This window comes from Grampus griseus, assembly GCF_964374135.1.
Source record: "Grampus griseus genome assembly, chromosome: 1".
NCBI lineage: Eukaryota > Metazoa > Chordata > Mammalia > Artiodactyla > Delphinidae > Grampus > Grampus griseus.
Window position 1 is genome coordinate 41,160,233 of NC_139017.1, and position 16,602 is coordinate 41,176,834.

Below are 16,602 nucleotides of genomic sequence, written 5' to 3' on the forward strand. Positions count from 1 at the left end.
CCAATATGACAGTACACCCAAGCATTTATAGGAAGTCGTAAGAAAGTACTTCAAGGTGGGGAAAGAGATCATTCAGTAGCACATCATCTGTCTTCATTGAAGATACTTCCTAGGTGACTTCCCAGTATAAAATCATACCTAAGTGTTCTCATGATTTATCTCACAATTTTTTCCATTTCTAAAATGAGCCTCGGGGCTTCCCTGGTGGCGCAGTGGTTGAGAATCTGCCTGCCAATGCAGAGGACACGGGTTGGTGCCCCGGTCTGGGAAGATCCCACATGCCATGGAGCAACTAGGCCCGTGTACCACAACTACTGAGCCTGCGCGTCTGGAGCCGGTGCTGTGCAACAAGAGAGGCCGCTACAGTGAGAGGCCCGCGCACCACAATGAGGCGTGGCCCCCGCTCGCCACAACTAGAGAAAGCCCTCGCACAGAAACGGAGACCCAACACAGCAAAAAATAAATTAATTAAATTTTTTTAAAGGCAAAATTCCTTAAAAAAAAAAAAAAAAAAGAGCCTCCTCCTCACCTTCTTTGGTAAGACATAACCCAGATTGTAAACCAGTATGTCTGGGTTCTAACTGAAAAGTTTCACGTTTTTACAAGAAGATCAAAGACATTTTTAGGTTACACTTGAACCTTGTCTTAAGTGTTAAAAAAAAAAGAAGAGAGAGACCAAAATGAAAATATAATTGTTTAAAAGTTTCTTGGTTTATACCTTTGAAAGATTTCCTAGCAATAAATTTGTTTTTCCCTTGGCATGAATGTGGTCCAAGTCATTCAGCGTTGCTAGAACGAGAAATCAACAGCCAGCTTCTACTTAGGGTGCTGCTCGATAAAGGACACCAGGCTTAATTTCGGCAACAAATTCTACCACCCCTCACGTTCTCATTCTCTCTCTCCTTGGTCCTCCCTCTCCCCTCTTCCTCCCTCTCTCCCTCCCTTTCTTGTTTTCAGAGATGTCCCATTTCTGAACAGTCATTAGCAGTCTATGATCATCCCCTCTGAAACTAGATTATCCAAAGTGGTACAAAAACCTTCCCTGACCTGCTACTTGGCACTACGAAAATAACTTGTAACCTTTCTTGTCTCCGTTGCACGGGGCTTACTTCTCAGCTGGACCACGTGCCCTGCTTGATTGGTCAGGAATCATGCCTCTCATTCCTTTGTGTATCTTCTCCTGGTGCCCAGGATACACAGATGATGCTGATAAATATGGTTGGCTGTGGGTAGAAATCCCAATACTTCCTTGCCTACACCCTTCATTGTATCAAAGCGCCTAAGGCTTCTGACCTTCAGGGCAATGGTGTCCTCCAGCGCATACATGCCCTAGAGATTAGCCATTCCCTATAAACAGAGCCACCGCCTCAGGCCTGGTAGAGTGGCTCCGGGGGACAACTGCAAGAGCCATTCTTGAGTTGACGGCTAAAGGGAGCACGCTTTTGCTTGAGGATTCAAACTTAAACTTGTATTTCTGCCCTAGTCTTGGCCAACTAATGTGGGGAGAACTAGGGATTTTGCAGACAAGCCAGGTTCACAGTCCATATGTATCAATATCTTGTTCATTTTGTCATAAAGCCTGAAAGAAGTCTGTTTTGTCTCCTTGCCTGGCGTGGTGCTGTCTTCACAAATAGCTAATATGAACTTTCTCCCTCAAGTGGACTCCCCTTAAGTTAGCATCAGCCTAAGGCAAATGTGGTTAGAAAGGTAAATTACTCCCCCCCTCCGCAGTGTGCCCCACTTTTAGAAAATTCAGTAGTCAAAAATCCACTGGCCGGGCTTCCATGGTGGCGCAGTGGTTAAGAATCCGCCTGCGAATGCGGGGGACACGGGTTCGAGCCCTGGTCCGGGAAGATCCCATATGCCGTGGAGCAGCTAAGCCCATGCGCCAGAACTGCCGAGCCTGTGCTCTAGAGACCGCGAGCCACAACTACTGAACCCACGTGCTGCAACTACTGAAGCCCGCGCGCCTAGAGCCCATGCTCCGCAACAAGAGAAGCCAGTGCAGTGAGAAGCCCACGCACTGCAACGAAGAGTAGCCCCCACTCGCCGCAACTAGAGAAAAGCCCACACACGCAGTAACGAAGACCCAATGCAGCCAAAAATAAATAAAATAAATTTATTTAAAAAAAAAATCCACTGGCCAAAGGATAAGCTTGAAGTACCCATGTGCATTCCTTGCTTTAGAAAAGGATTCAATAGGGATCATTCCCTATAGCAACTGAAATAATTTTCTACCATGGCAGCTCTTTAGATCTCCCGTTGCCTCTGAAAGTTTAGCAATCCCTTGTGCTTAACAAGAGAATCCCTTGCTCCACAGTCCTCGCAGCACCTACCAATTAGCTCACCCCAGTTTCCGAACCTTTCTTGCACATGCTTTCTTCCTGGCCTGGCATCTTCCTCAACACCAAGTCACACCTCTCCTCCTCCTGAGACTCGAAAGGTGCTGCCCTTCCTATATGAGAATAATGCTAGTAAGACCCTAGCTTCATATCATTTCTCAGGGGTTGGGATAACTCTGCACTGACCTATTTTCTCTCCCTCGGTCCTCTCACCAACAGCACCTGCTGGAAAGTCAGTGGCAGGACAGGCGACAGGGTAGGTCAAGGAGAGAACAAACCCTACCCACTCAGCCCTGTAACGAGGGCTTCCCTGGGGTCACTGCAGCGACAGGCCACAGGCACAAACCACACGCTTGCCACCTCCTCAGAAGCCACTTTTTGGCCACTCTCCTGGCTTCCTCCTTTTGGATCCCCTCAGCCCTGATGAACAGAATTTTCATATTTTTCGAACTTTCTGTGCCCTGAAAATTTCTCCCTTTACCTTTCCCATGTTCTGCTCTCAGCACCCTCGAAAACAGATGCACTTTAATGAGGGGCTCTTATGTGGGAATTCCCTGGCATCCCAGGGGTTAGGACTCAGCGCTCTCACTGCCAGGGGCCCGGGTTTGATCCCTGGTCAGGGAACTAAGATCCCATGAGCCGTGCGTGCGGTGTGACCAAAAATAAATAAATAAATAATTGGGGGCTCTTTGGCCTCCTTTTTCTAAACCTTTCCTTATAACTTCCACCAGTTCCCCACACCTTCCAGGTGCTGAGAAATCACCGTTATAAATAGCTTTTATTTATTAGGCACTTACTCTGGGCCAGGCATTGTTCTAAGCAGTTTACATGGGTGAATTCATTCTCACCATAACGTTATGGCGCTGACAGCGTTACTACTCATTTTACAGAGGAAGAAAGGGAGGCACTGAAAGTTAGGAAGCTTGCTCAAAGCAAAGTCGTGTGCTTATTAGCAAGTGGTGGAAACCAGAGTTCTTCCCCAGAATCTAGAGCCCATGCGCTTGACCAAGATGCAAACTGACCCCCATCCCCACGCAAAGTATCCTCCCAAGCATCTGAAGATGACATCAGGCCACTCCTGCCTCTGCACCTTGGCTTTTGGAATGCCTCCTGCTTGTCTTCTTGTCATCCTTTCAAGAACCAACCCAGATGCCACTTCTCCCCTGCAGTATTTTCTAACTTCCTCTCCCCACAGCACACTGCTCCTTGCTCTGTACGCACTGGTGTTTCCTTTTGTACATCTGCTAAAGAATCTCGAAGGCTCATAATCCTTGTGCCTGCCTCAGAGACTGCAAACAACTTCAGAGCAGGGATCAAGTGAATTCATCTGTGAATCCCCACTGTTGCACCTGTACCTCTGGATACATTTTTTGTCTAGTTCTGACTAACGTGTAAACGGCTGATAGGACTTCATTCTGTTACGTTTGTCATGGGATATTTTTATTTTAACAAAGTCCTAAGCCAGGAATTCAAGCCACCATGACACCATTCGAAGAATTAACAAGTAGGAAGAATTTTTTTTTTTTCTGCGTAAGAGAGGCTTTACCTTATCTCCGAAAGCTATTTGGGGAACCTGCCTACTTGTACAGCTGAATGTGGTTCTGCGACGACAGACAGCTTGGGGGCTTCCAATGGAAAGGGACTAAGCTGTCTCCTTCCTCTGTATCTCCACCCCTCCCACCTCCCCGCAAGAGCCCAGAACCCAGAAGAGGGAAAAAAAAAAAGGTTAACACTGGCAGAAAATGAGTTAAACTGAGATTCCTAGTGACCCATCCGTAAGGTGAAACCCTTTTCTTTCTCAGCAACACTGGTTACAATTTCCTGGCCTGGCGAAGGGCAGAAGTGGGTTATCACAGCATGCCACCTGCCCGTGGACCTAGCCAGAAATACTGTTCAGTCCTTGCCAGCTCATGTCAGGGCCAGAGCTGGGGGAGCTATTGAGTGTGGACAGGCCTCTTCCAAGTACTCCCCTGGCTATAATTAGAATATTGCAAGGGGGGTTATTTTTAAGAAACACAAGCACCAGGATAATGATTCAGCCGGGTCTGCGCTTGCCCAGAACCTCGCATCAGATCCAGGGTTATTATTTTAGAACAATATATTTCTCCAAACCCCTCCCCAGTCCAAACAAGGAAAAGAAATCAAAGGATTCTCCTCTGGAAAGCTCTCGGGCACCTTCTACTCTAGGGGAAGCAGGGTAGGGACTTCAGGTTTCCTTTGATGCACTTTGTGGATGGAAAAGGGGGCGCTCCTCTCCGAGCACAAATGGAAAATCCCAGCCCCAACTGTATCCAGGGTGAACCAGGGTGACGGCTCGATGGCCTGGTCCCAGGTCCACCCTCAGCCCCACCCTCAGGCCTGCATCCCAGGAGTCAGCCGCAGCGGAGTTGTGCAGGTGGGCTGGGGAGGACAGGGCAACTGTTCCACGGAGAAGGTATTCTGTGAGACGTGCCACTGCTATTCACCACACACAACCCAGTGTTCGCTAACTACACCTCGACAGTTCGGGCAGAGTGAACTGTCTCCAGGTGGCACATCGTGTCTTCCTCAGGGCCGAGGAAGAGCTCGGCTAGACTGGATGTTGGTGTTGAAGCCGCCAAGAAGCATCAGAACCAGAAAGTGATGGCAGCACGTTGGGGACAGAAGCGGGGACAACATCATATCCTGGGGCTGAATGAGTTGGCGTGCATCTGTGTGACACTGGCTTTCGGGAAAGAGGCAGTAAGTGGAGGAGAAGCCTACAGCGTTTTCCCTAAAACGACCCAGTCCCCTTTCTGTCCCTCCGACTAAGGGCTGTGTCTGGGGCATCTCCTCTCCTCACATCCCAACTCCCCAGCCCCCAAGCTGTCACTGGGTAGGATGGGTCAGAGGGCCTGAGTGGCAGCCGGACAGCAGGGCTCCTGAAACTTGCTTGCTACTTACTCATTCACGAGAATTTATTAAGCAGCACCTTGTGCCAAGCACCTTGCAAGTCTTGGGGTTACCAAGACAGATGGCAGCTCAGTGGAGCCACCATCCACTCCCCTTTTTTCCAATGGAAATTTACCTCTTGCTTCTCCCCTACGAGTGTGAGATACTGATTCAGGGACAGGGCCCAGCTCTGTCCAGTTCAGGGCCGCCTGATGGGGACGCACAGACCACCAGTCGGGCTGCTCATGCTTCTTGCTCCTGTTTCCCCTGAGGTCACAGCCCCTCAGGGTGGGGGTGCACGTGCCCGTGTTCACACGCACCGTCCTCACACACCACACGCTCGCAAGGACCAGCTGAGCTGTGATCCTTGTGGTCTCTGGATTCCAGAAAGGGATACACGGTAAAGGAGCAACGTTAATCTCTCGGTCCTCAGCCTTAAGGGTGTGGAACGGACTAAATCAGGGATGGTGTTGGCCCCGCCTTCACAAGCTCAGGGAGACCCCAGGCCCTCCTCTCTGGTCTAGTCTGGCAGCAGTCAGGTCAGGCCAGGGCCCGATTTAGGACTCATGGCCCATGCGGGTACGCCTCAGGGACGAACACTGGGTGGTTCCCGCCCACCTGTCACCTTCATTCAAAGCCAGTCCTGCTCCTTGCTCACATTCCTTACTTCCCAGGACCGCAGGCACCACTGCTGGCAGCTGACAGGGCAGACAGCTGAGGCTGCTATGTGAACAGACAGGCTTGAGGCGAGAGAGATGTGGCTCTGAAAAGATCCTCCAGCCCTTTGCCCCTTCTTCCAAGCCCTCCCCAGCCAGGAGCTCTGGCCAGAGACCAAGCGCCATGGGCCACTGAGATTCCAGGGCACAGCTTCCAGGCTCTGATCTCACCTCCCCTTTCCATGGCAGAGAACCCCTGTAGGAACCCCAACCGGGCATGACTGTTTCCATCGTCAGCTCTGGAGGCTCTTGACTCACTCTGCCAGAGACAGTCTTTCCTGATAAGGCCCATCACTCCATCTTGGTTTCCTCAAGCATCCCCGGGGACCCTGGACCACATGAAATCCCCTGGGGAACGAAGCAGGGCGGGCCTCTGAGTTGGAGACTACCTCCTCCGGGCTCCTGGAAAGAAACCCCACATCATCGTGGAGGCTTTACTTCTCCCTCCATAACCTTCCTAGTTTTCTCTCCCTCTTTGTGCCCCTGCTACGTTCCATGTGAAGGCAATTTTCCCCTTTCCCCCCTTGGGGAGATTTTCTCATTTGGGGTCTATAGAGAATGACTTCTTGGGCCCCACTCAAAATATCTTCGATGTGATTAGATCATGGAATCAAACTGCTTCTCCTATGACTGCATTATGACTTCATTTAGAAATGACTTGAGGGCCTCACTCACCCAGTTGCCTGGAGGCATCTTCATGAGCCTGGTGATAGAACAGAGAAGGAATTCCCTCATCCAGCTGTGGCCCAGCAGTGGAAGGAGAACTCTCACGGGGCTGAGTAACCTCTGCGACCCTGAGGGTCTCCAGCAGGGTGAGTAAAGCCCACTGGAGGCACGAAGTGCCCTCGAGACAGATGACAAAGAAGGGAAATCAAAGAGAAGGAAAAAAAACAATTGTGAACAGCAAAGAAGAGAGCAGAGACAGAGGGGAAGAAACGAGGCAGAGCGGGGGAGAAGAGAAAGATGGTCTTGTGGGTCCTGAGGGACTCTTGCCCCAGTTCAGAAGAACGCTCCTCGGGGTCACTCCGGTTGGTAGGAGCTGCCTTCATGCGAACACAGGCAGCCCAGCCAGAAAACCACTGTCCGCTCACCCCCACTCCCCCGGGTTCAGGCTACAGTCAGCAGGCCAAGAGCTGTGGACTGTCAGAGACGGAAAGGACCCCAGGGAGCATCTGGGGTTCTCAGTGGAAGCATTTTAGGTGGAATGGTTCTTTACGGGGGAGGATGGTCCATAGCTTTGCGGGGCATTTACCATCTTGGCTCCCAGGCCCTAATGGGAGCATTATCACTGTTGATAGGCAAAACCCTCCCCTCCCACTGCACTTCTAACCCTTTTCCCCCAGGGGGCGCCCTGGCTCCTGTTGAGAACCTCTGTGAACACCCCTCAGTGAAGAGCTAAGCGGGGACTGAGGCCCGGAGTTGTAGAGGAGTTGATTCAAGTTCGCAAAAGGCCTTTTACACCTAGATCTAACCTCCATCTCCCTGACTCTGTAAGAACTTCAGGAAACAACCTGGCTGTTCGTGTGGATGCTTCTCTAAACACTCCTAGAGGAGCAGCGAGTACGAGAAAGGACTCGTGGGTGGAGGGGTGGAAGGGTCCCTGTTTCTCTCTTGAAACGCTGTCTCAGCTGACACTAAGGTAGTCACTGCTACTTGCCCTCCTCCCACTCAGCTGACTCTCTGTCAACCCAGTGACATTGATCCTCCTTCCTAGAAGGATTATTCAGACATGTGCAAAAAGGGAGAGGAATGCAGGGCTGGAAGTAGTTCCAGCTGCAGGGAGGTGGTGGCTGAGGATATAAAGTCACTAAAATTATCCACGCACAGACAGGGGCTGGGGCCCCACAGCTGATGGGCCTCTCGCCTGTTATGGTAATTTTCCACCCTTTGGGCCACTCCCCGGCCTCACTGTGGCACCGAACACATTTAGAAATGACTTGATGGCCGTAGGTGATGCTGAAATAATAACACAGTGAGAATCACCAAACCCTTGCTAATCCTGACCATGCTACAGTAGGATGCCCAGAGTTGGAGTTATGGGGTCATAATCAAATTTATCACTTTCTCATTTCCTAGCCAAAAGCAAGATTACCTGGAGAAAAGCCTGCTTGGTGAAGGCCATGGGTAGAAGCTGAGAAGCTGCTTTTCTCCAGACACACCTCTAGGAACCAGGCTGTCCTGGATTCTAGTCTGTTGCAATGGCGGAGGCTGGGAGCCGGAGAGGGATGGAGGGGCCCGGTGCTCAGTTCTTCCCGTGGTCCCCACCTCTCACAGTCTTCATTTTACTCTCATCTCCTGCATCTCTCTTCCCTCTCTTCTGACACATGGTGGCCCCTGTCATCCCTCACCCAGCCCTGCAACCCACAAGTCAGGGTTTAGGAGGAACCGGGGAGAGACTCTTCCCTTGTAACTCCTCCATCCACTGTGAAACTTCAGCCAAGATATTTGCCCTCTAGATTCCTCTCCTGACCTCCAAACACTAGGAGAAAAGAAGCGGCAGGGGCTTCCACCACCAAGAATAACCGTGGTCTTACTGGATTTGCTCACATCAAATTGTCCATAGGAACCCACAAGCCACCTGGGTTCCCTTGATGGGCAAACAACCAAGGCCACCTGGCCCTAACTGGGAAAAAAAAAATCCCCATATTCTGACCTTGGGAGGAGTTTATGAAGGAAGACTCCTGGGAACCAGTGCTCTGCCCAGAAGAAGGGGCTGCGGAGAAGGGTCATGAGTCCAAGGGATTCAGAGGCTGCCTGTAGCCACTCTTCACCTTTTTGGGAAAGTTTACATTTTCACTGAACCATGAGCCGCCACCTGTGTCCTCCTGGGCCCTGCTCGGCTACAGCTGGGACCGATTCAGGGCATGAAGGAGGATGGTGGAATTGAATCTCAAGTCCCGCACGTCTTTCTTCCTGACCCCTTCCCAGGCCCACTCCCACGCCTCAGGAGGGTGGGCCCTGACACTAGAGGGTGGCTTTGCACTCACACCCTAGGCAGTCTAACAGCCGTCCTCTGCAGGCACCGGTGTGCTTGCGTGCCTTGGCTGCACGACAAAGTAGCTGCAGGTCAGAGCAGGGGCATGGCCTGGGGGGTGACTGAGAACAAGATTTCTCTATCTGGCCCACAGGAGAAAGACCAGTTGGGTTCCTCCCAGAGTGACTTCAGTGGGGCCCAACCATGGGTCCAGGCCCTGGTCACACCCTCTAACCTCACCCCAGCAACCTCATTATCCAGAGGCCCAGGCAGGACCAAGCAGGGCTGAGTCCCTGAACCACACTCAATGGCCTCATCCGCCCCTCTCAGCAGACGTAAGACCTTCATCTTGACGTTCTGGGTTTTTTTTTTTAAGTCAAGCTCCAAATCAGTTCTCCCACATTGATTGATCACACGGTGGCTCTCCAGGTGTGGTCCCTGGACCGGAGCATCAGTATCACCAGGGAACTTGTGAGAAGGGCACCTTCTCAGGCCCCACCCAGATCTGCTGAATCAGGAAGGCTGGGGGCAGGGCCTGGAAACCTGTTTGAACAAGCCCTCCGGGTGGTTCTAGGTTTGCTCAAGCTTGAGAACCGGGTTATAGGATCCTTCTGTCTCTCCTCAGATGGGCCCCGTGTGCAGCCCTTTCTTCACCCTGTACTGATAACCCACCTCCTCACTCCCACCAGAAGGGCCTCCTGCCCCAGCAGGATCAAAGCCGTCCGTAAAGTCGTCAACTTCTACTTCCTCATTCCCCGTTTAAACCCTCCCTCTTCCCCACTGTTTTCTGCGGGCACAGGCGTACGCCTCCACACTCCTGACCCTTTCTCTCGCCCTCTGTTTCTTCCACATCTACTACGCTGGGTCTTCTTCCTCTGGCCCACTCAGGACCTTGACATCACTTCTTTTTTCTCTTTTCTCTCCCTTCTTTCCTTGCAAATGTATCCAGCTGTTGTTTCAGCTGTCACTTCTGAGGGGATGGCTCTAAAAGCATGATCTCTCTTTCCCAACATCCTCCAACTCCAGATCTGCATTTTCAGCAACTTCTACAGCAAACACCCCGCTCCCTCGGTGCCTAAGAAGTACCTCAAAGTCCACAGTCCAAACTCAAATTCACCTTCTTACCCCACTCAAACCACCACCAATACCACCACCATCACCAGCAGCTTGTCATCCTGACTTTTGTCTCTACAATCAGTTTCTAAGATCTTATTGGCTTTACCATCCCTGGGCGATCATAGTAACTTTTTCTGGTTAAAAACTGAGTATATTTTGGACCGCAAAGTTCCCGTGGATCCAAGTAAAATGACCTGTCCAGGAATCGCCTTAAAAACCAACGGCTGCCATTCTGTGCATAAATCCGTCAGGTAGAATGCCTAGGGTTTCATGTACCCTGAACGCCAGGGTCTCAAGGGGAGAGAAAGACTTTATGCACTGCTCAACGTTTGCTGAAGAGTGGGAGCCCCTCAGGAAAGGACTCAGGCCTCCACGGGCAGAAAGGATAATCTATCAGATTAAAGGGCCCCCTTCCCTGCTTCAGGAGCCACCAGATTCCCATTTCTGGGTCACTCACTCTATGCCAAATGACCCTCTCGGAAGGGCTTACATGTCCATAGTCCTGTGAGACAACTGCTACTTTGTTCAGGGACAGCAATGAATGGATGTTAGAATCAGAGAGGAGGAGACACAGGGTTAGGGTCAGGGTCAAGGGTACTCGTCGGTATCAGGGTCAGAGGCCATGTATGAAAGGCTTGAAGCCATCTTGCTCCCTGAAAGGACACACCTATGTTGAAACCACCCTGACTGACCTTCAGCTACAGGAGGAGCACCTGACCCTCCTGCTTTGTCCTTCCTCCCCTTTCAAACCCTGGGTTGCAGTCATTTTGCCCAAGGCCTCCCTGGCTGTCGATGCTGAAGCCTGGGATTGGCAGTGGGAGGTGGAGGGGAGACGAACAGGAAACCTTCCTCAGAACTGACAATACGTGGTCCTGTCCTATTCTTCCAAAAACAGAACCGATGCTCCCTCCCCCGCCAACTTCCCAGAGTCAAGAGACCTGGGTTCTAGCCCCAGTGCCATCACTGGCCAGCTACACGACACAACAAAAGATGACAAACCTTTTTTGTACTCTGGTTTCTTCATCTAAAAAGGAAAACCATGAAACTCTCCCTTTTCCCTCTACAGAACTGATGTGACAGTAACATGCTTGCGTACAGCAGTTCACCATTAACAAATCGCTCTCATTACGTCTTCTAACTTGATCCTTACAGTACCTTGTGATATAGGCAAGAAAAGCATTTTTATCCTCTTTGACGGATGAGGAAACTCAGGCTCCCGAAGGATTTGCCCAGGCTGCAAGGTTAATAGGCAGCAGAGCCGGGGCCCAAGCTTGACCTCTGTGCCCTGTACCACTCGGTCCCCTGCACGGTGAGAACCCATGTGACAGACACAGCGTGCTGCTGCTATTAATCAAGGTAGTCGTTTTTCCCAGTGTAATTATGACCCACATATTTGCCAGTGGACTATCGCTGGTTACTTTGGGTAGCCTCAGCATCTCCAATCCATCACTTAAGTGGGTCATTTTGAACTAAGATGCAGGTGTGAAATCACTAGCTTCAGGGCTAAAACAGGGGCGGATACAGTCAACCAGGGAAGAGGATGAGCCTAGTGGTATTTCTGATGCCACCATCCATGGAGGGCGATCACGCTTTCTGCTGGGCACAGAAGGCTAAGGTTTTAGGCAAGTTCATCACTTCTAACAATCTCATTTTTGGGGTGAGAGAACTTGAGCCCAGAAAGGCTGCATGACATGCCTAAGGCCCCATAGCTCCTCAAGCAGCTGAGCTGGCTCCAGACATGGGTTTCCTAACTCTAAGGCCAATGCTCCTTCCATGCTGCCGGGATTTCGCACTGTTTCTCCATCTCACACCAGCTGGGGCTTATCCCTCCAACTGTGTCTCCATCTGACAGCCAGGAGGGTAAGAGCACTGTGGGTGATGTGCATGGTGGATCCTTTTCCATAAGAGATGTCCACCGAACGAGGGGCAGATCTCTTGGAGATCACCATTTGTTTCAAATGCCGAGCCCAGGACACAACTTCATCCCCAAGGGCCAGGACAACCTCCCAAACGTGTGTGTTGGGCCTTAATTTGGGGAAGAGGAAATACTACTCACGACTTGTCTCGCCTGCCGAGCCGTCTTGGGGGGCTCGCCTGCCTCCGTCGGGGGGACAGTGATTTTCCCCGGCTTCTCGCTTGGGTTGGAGAGTGGGCACTTGCAGGTTTCAGGAGCTGGAGGAGATACGAGGAGTTACCACGCTGCTTCCTAACAGCCCCGCCCTCGCGCCTTCCTACAGCCCAGCATCTCAACCCCTGCCCATTCATGATCCCGGGGTTTAGAAAGCCCTGAGCTGGAGGCCTCCTCCTGACACACAGATGTGCTTCTCTCATGCTGCACTGACAAGCAGCAGAGGTACCACTTCCCAGAGGATGACGGGATTACACTTGTGCCCCTTTCCCCACGGCAGAGAGAGGAACAGAGCCCCATGTCTCAGCCTCCTGGGGCTGTTTGGTTGCTCAGAAAATTACCCTCTCGCGGAGGCAAAGTCCCATCCATGTTGCCCCAGAAGCCAGCTTGTTCCTTTTCTGACCCGCCCACCCCGCACGCATGCGCAGAGCGGGTCCAGCTGATCCAGGATCTCCATTACAGGTGCTGCCAAGTGAAGTCCCCAGGTGCTAAACACAACCAAGCCTGAATTCGGCATAATCCCTTGCCCCTGCGGGTCTCAGCATACACACAGGCTTTCTCTCTCAGTGATTCCACGAGCTCTGGAGGAGCAGGGACAAACAGGCATCCTGTCACCTTGGAAGTGACATGGTAGAAGGAAGAAGGGCTTATGAGTGTAGTTTATATAAAGCCAGCAGAGCGCATGCTCCTTTGTTTGCTTTTGTGACTCCAGGTCAGAATTTTATGCCAAAGGGCTTTGCAACTTACAAAGCAAAGCAGAGATAAAACACGACTCTGAAATAGATTATACAGCAAGGTGACCCACTCATCCTGGCTTGCCTGAGCTGAAAATCTCATTTCCTCAGAAACCCCTCAGTTTCAGGGAAACTGAGATGACTGGCCACTCCTACTATAAAGACAAAACAGAATAAAACAAAACTAGAGCCTTAGTATAAAATGACTAACATTTTAGATTGACTCACAGAAGGAACTGCAGGCCAAGACTCTGCTTCAGCTACAACACCTAAATTGAACTTAGCTCTAGTTTTTAAAGTAGTAAATGCAAAGAGACTTAAATTGTCCATGTCAAAAATTGAATGATATTTTTTTAACAGGGTGCCTACTAAGCAAGATAACCTCAAGAAACTTTTGACCATCTCAGAAACACAGGGCACGTGGCAATAGAGAAAGAGAGAGGGAGGGAGGGAGGGAGAGGGAGAGAACGAGGAAAGAACTCCCTTGCATTGCTCATTTGCCTCCCCTGCACCTACCTTCATTCTCATGTCCCTGGCATATTTCTCCAGCTCCTTCCTTATGTCAGCCCTCAACATCTTTGAGACATTGAGGACCAGCTGCTTCCACTCGATGGGCTGGAAGCTATGAGGCTCATGGGGGACATACAACCCAATCTTGACCTTCTTGACTGTGTGCAGATATTTCTTGTAGGAGTCTTCAAAGTCAAAGATGAGGTCACTCAGAGTCCGAAAGGTCAATGGCTTGTCCATCAGCTCAGCCCTCCGGCTCATGCCCAGTGAGCCGTAGCGGCCATTGCAGTAAATCCCCAGCACAACATGGTGGAAGTAGTTTCCTGAGAAGTAGGTTTTAAAGCTGATGGGGAATCGCTCGATGGAAGGCTGTCCATTGGTTAAGTATCTTAGAGAATCTCAGTCAAGGAAGAGAAGGGAGGCTTGAAGACACCAGAACTTGGACTCCCAGGAAAGGAAGGTAGCCCATACGGTCAGTGGGTCCACCCCTCTGCCTCTGAGCAGGCCCAGGCCTGACCTTTCCAGACCGATCGTCTTATAAAGGATTCACTGGATATCTTTGAGTACCCGCTACATGGTGCATACCAAACCAAATTAATATGGGACAAAAAGGGAAGACTTGCCATCTTCTTTAGTAAATAAATAAATGCAAACAAAACCATTAACAACGTACTTTATCCTCCCTTGGTGCTCTACAGGGGATGATAAGCTATTAAAAGTTGGTTTCTGCCATTGGAATGATGTTCTCAGTCGTTAATTCTGGCTGGAGTATGTGGGACAGACCAGGAATTGAAGGCCTCTGCAATGGTGCTGGGAGAAATGACAACCAGAGCCCAGGCAAGGCAGTGGAGATGTAAGACACAGACCAACTGACAGGATGGGAAGGGACAGAATGGTGTCAGAATGGGTCACATCTGCGCCTTGTCTGCTCCTCTCATTGGCCCCAGCATACCCATGCCGGTAGCCTTGGGTACCACAGAGAGCTCCCTGCAGCATCCGAACCTCAGGCTCCCTTCAGCCCCCAACCCAGCTGGTGTCACAGCTCGGCTCTCTCCACGTGTTGGCCCGTCTGGATTGAGCCACCCAGCCTCTTACCATTAACTCGGTTTGGGCCCAGCAACCCCACATGGTGCAGCTTCAAGTAACTACCCCCACTGACTCCACACGCTGCAGCGACGGACAGGAGGCACCACAACCTCAAGTCCACCTCAAAGTTTCTGCACAGCCCTGGCGTGGCCGTGGAGACTCAAAGACCCAACTCTTCTGGAAGTTCAAATACACCCTGCTGAAGACCGTTGGTGTCTCCGGACCTTTTCTAAGGGAAGTAACAATCCAGGCTCTTAACATGGTGGCTCGTGCGTGGTGAGTGCTCAGTAAGCGGGTACCATTCTCCACTCTCTGAGAACTTGTCTTCACCATTTCTTGCCCCTGCTCCAATTTACCTTCCACACAGTGGCCAGAATGATCTATTGAAGCTAAAATTTGGTACATGTCACTCTTCTGCCTAAGTTTTCAGTGTCTCTCATCTTCTCCAGGACTTGGTCCAAATCCCTCAGCAAAGTCCTGCCATGATTCAGCCCCTGCTCGTCATCCCTTTGTACGGTCTCATCTCCCCCACACTCTGGGCTCACACACTGACCCACAGTTGATCCATGACTTTTTTTTTTTTTTGCCTGCAGTGCTGCTTGCAGGATCTTAGTTCCCCACCCAGGAATTGAACCCGCACCCTCAGCAGTGAAAGCGCGGAGTCCTAACCACTAGACCTCCAGGGAACTCCCTACCTGTGACATTTTTGAAGGATACACCCTGAGACCATGAAGAACCCAAAGATCTGTGCCCACTGCCCTCAGCACATACTCCCCCAGAATATGAAGTCAAATATAACTGAATATTTTAAATGACCTTTACATTACAAGGCCATGAGACCAAAGTGACCTATGAAACTTTCAAAAACAAGCTACTAAACCCACTGTATATGACCTCATGTCTCCATCGTCGTATAACTTCTTTTATGGCTTCACTCACACATCAGTCTTATATTGTGGGGGATTTAAACCTGGCAGAGATCTTTGGGGTATCCTAAGAATCATGAGCGATAAGGATGCTATTGGGGGTTTCCCTGGTGGTGCAGTGGTTAAGAATCCGCCTGCCAATGCAGGGGACACGGGTTCAAGCCCTGGTCCCGGAAGATCCCACATGCCGCAGAGCAACTAAACCCGTGCGTCACAACTACTGAGCCTGTGTGTCACAACTACTGAAGCCCGCGCGCCTAAAGCCCGTGCTCTGCAACAAGAGAAGCCACCACAATGAGAAGCCCGCGCACCACAACGAAGAGCAGCCCCTGCTCGCCGCAACTAGAGAAAGCCCGCGCACAGCAACGAAGACCCAACACAGCCAAAAATAATTAAATAAATTTATTTTTTTAAAAAGGATGTTATTGGGCTTACTCTCTTTACACAGGCTGCGCCCTGACTGGAACAGCCTCACTTCCTGGGTGTGATACCTTCCCTGACCTTCCTCAGTGTGCGTTAAGTCTCCCACACCCCCTGCAAGAACTCCCACAGCACTTGGTGCTTATTCACCCCGCTTCGTGTGTGTGTGAAGGCGCGCGCACGTGTGTGCGTTTGTATCTTGTAATGGCAGGAACTGTGCTTTGCATCCTGGTAGCCCCAGGCACCGCACAGGCCTGGCACACAGAAGTACCTGGCTAGTGCTCGCTGAAAGGATGAATCTTAGATTGTGAGGATACATTTCCTTACGTTTAAAAAGACTGTACTCGACGGAGAAAGACAAACACTGTATGATACCACTTACATGTAGCATCTAAAAAAATACAACAAACTAGTGAATATAACAAAAAGGAAGCAGACTCACAGATATAGAGAAGAACCTAGTGGTTATGAGTGGGGCAGAGGGGCAACATAGGGATGGGGGAGTGGGAGGTACAAACTGTTGGGTGTAAGACAGGCTCAAGGATGTATTGTACAACACGGGGAATATAGCCAATATTTTGTAATAACTGTAAATGGAAAGTAACCTTTAAAAATTATATTAAAATTTCTTTTCAAATAATTTTTTTTTAAAAAAGGTCTGCACTGGGTGTGGGGCTAATCCAATACCCTTAAAAGAAAGAAGCCTTGTCCTCTACCCTCAATTAAATCACAGATGGCTC

At 50.5% G+C, this 16,602-nt stretch overlaps 1 protein-coding gene across 1 annotated transcript in view; it reads right to left on the reverse strand.

Moving 5' to 3' along the window:
• The window catches only part of VASH2 (vasohibin 2), a gene marked incomplete at its 5' end in the record, with an annotated part of 33,429 nt that overhangs the window by 723 nt on the left and 16,104 nt on the right, over positions 1-16,602 (reverse strand). Inside the window, 2 exons of the mRNA XM_082674620.1 lie at positions 12,115-12,230; positions 13,437-13,818. Of these exons, the coding sequence (XP_082530746.1) occupies positions 12,115-12,230; positions 13,437-13,818 (498 nt within the window). The remainder of the gene's footprint in view (positions 1-12,114; positions 12,231-13,436; positions 13,819-16,602) is intronic.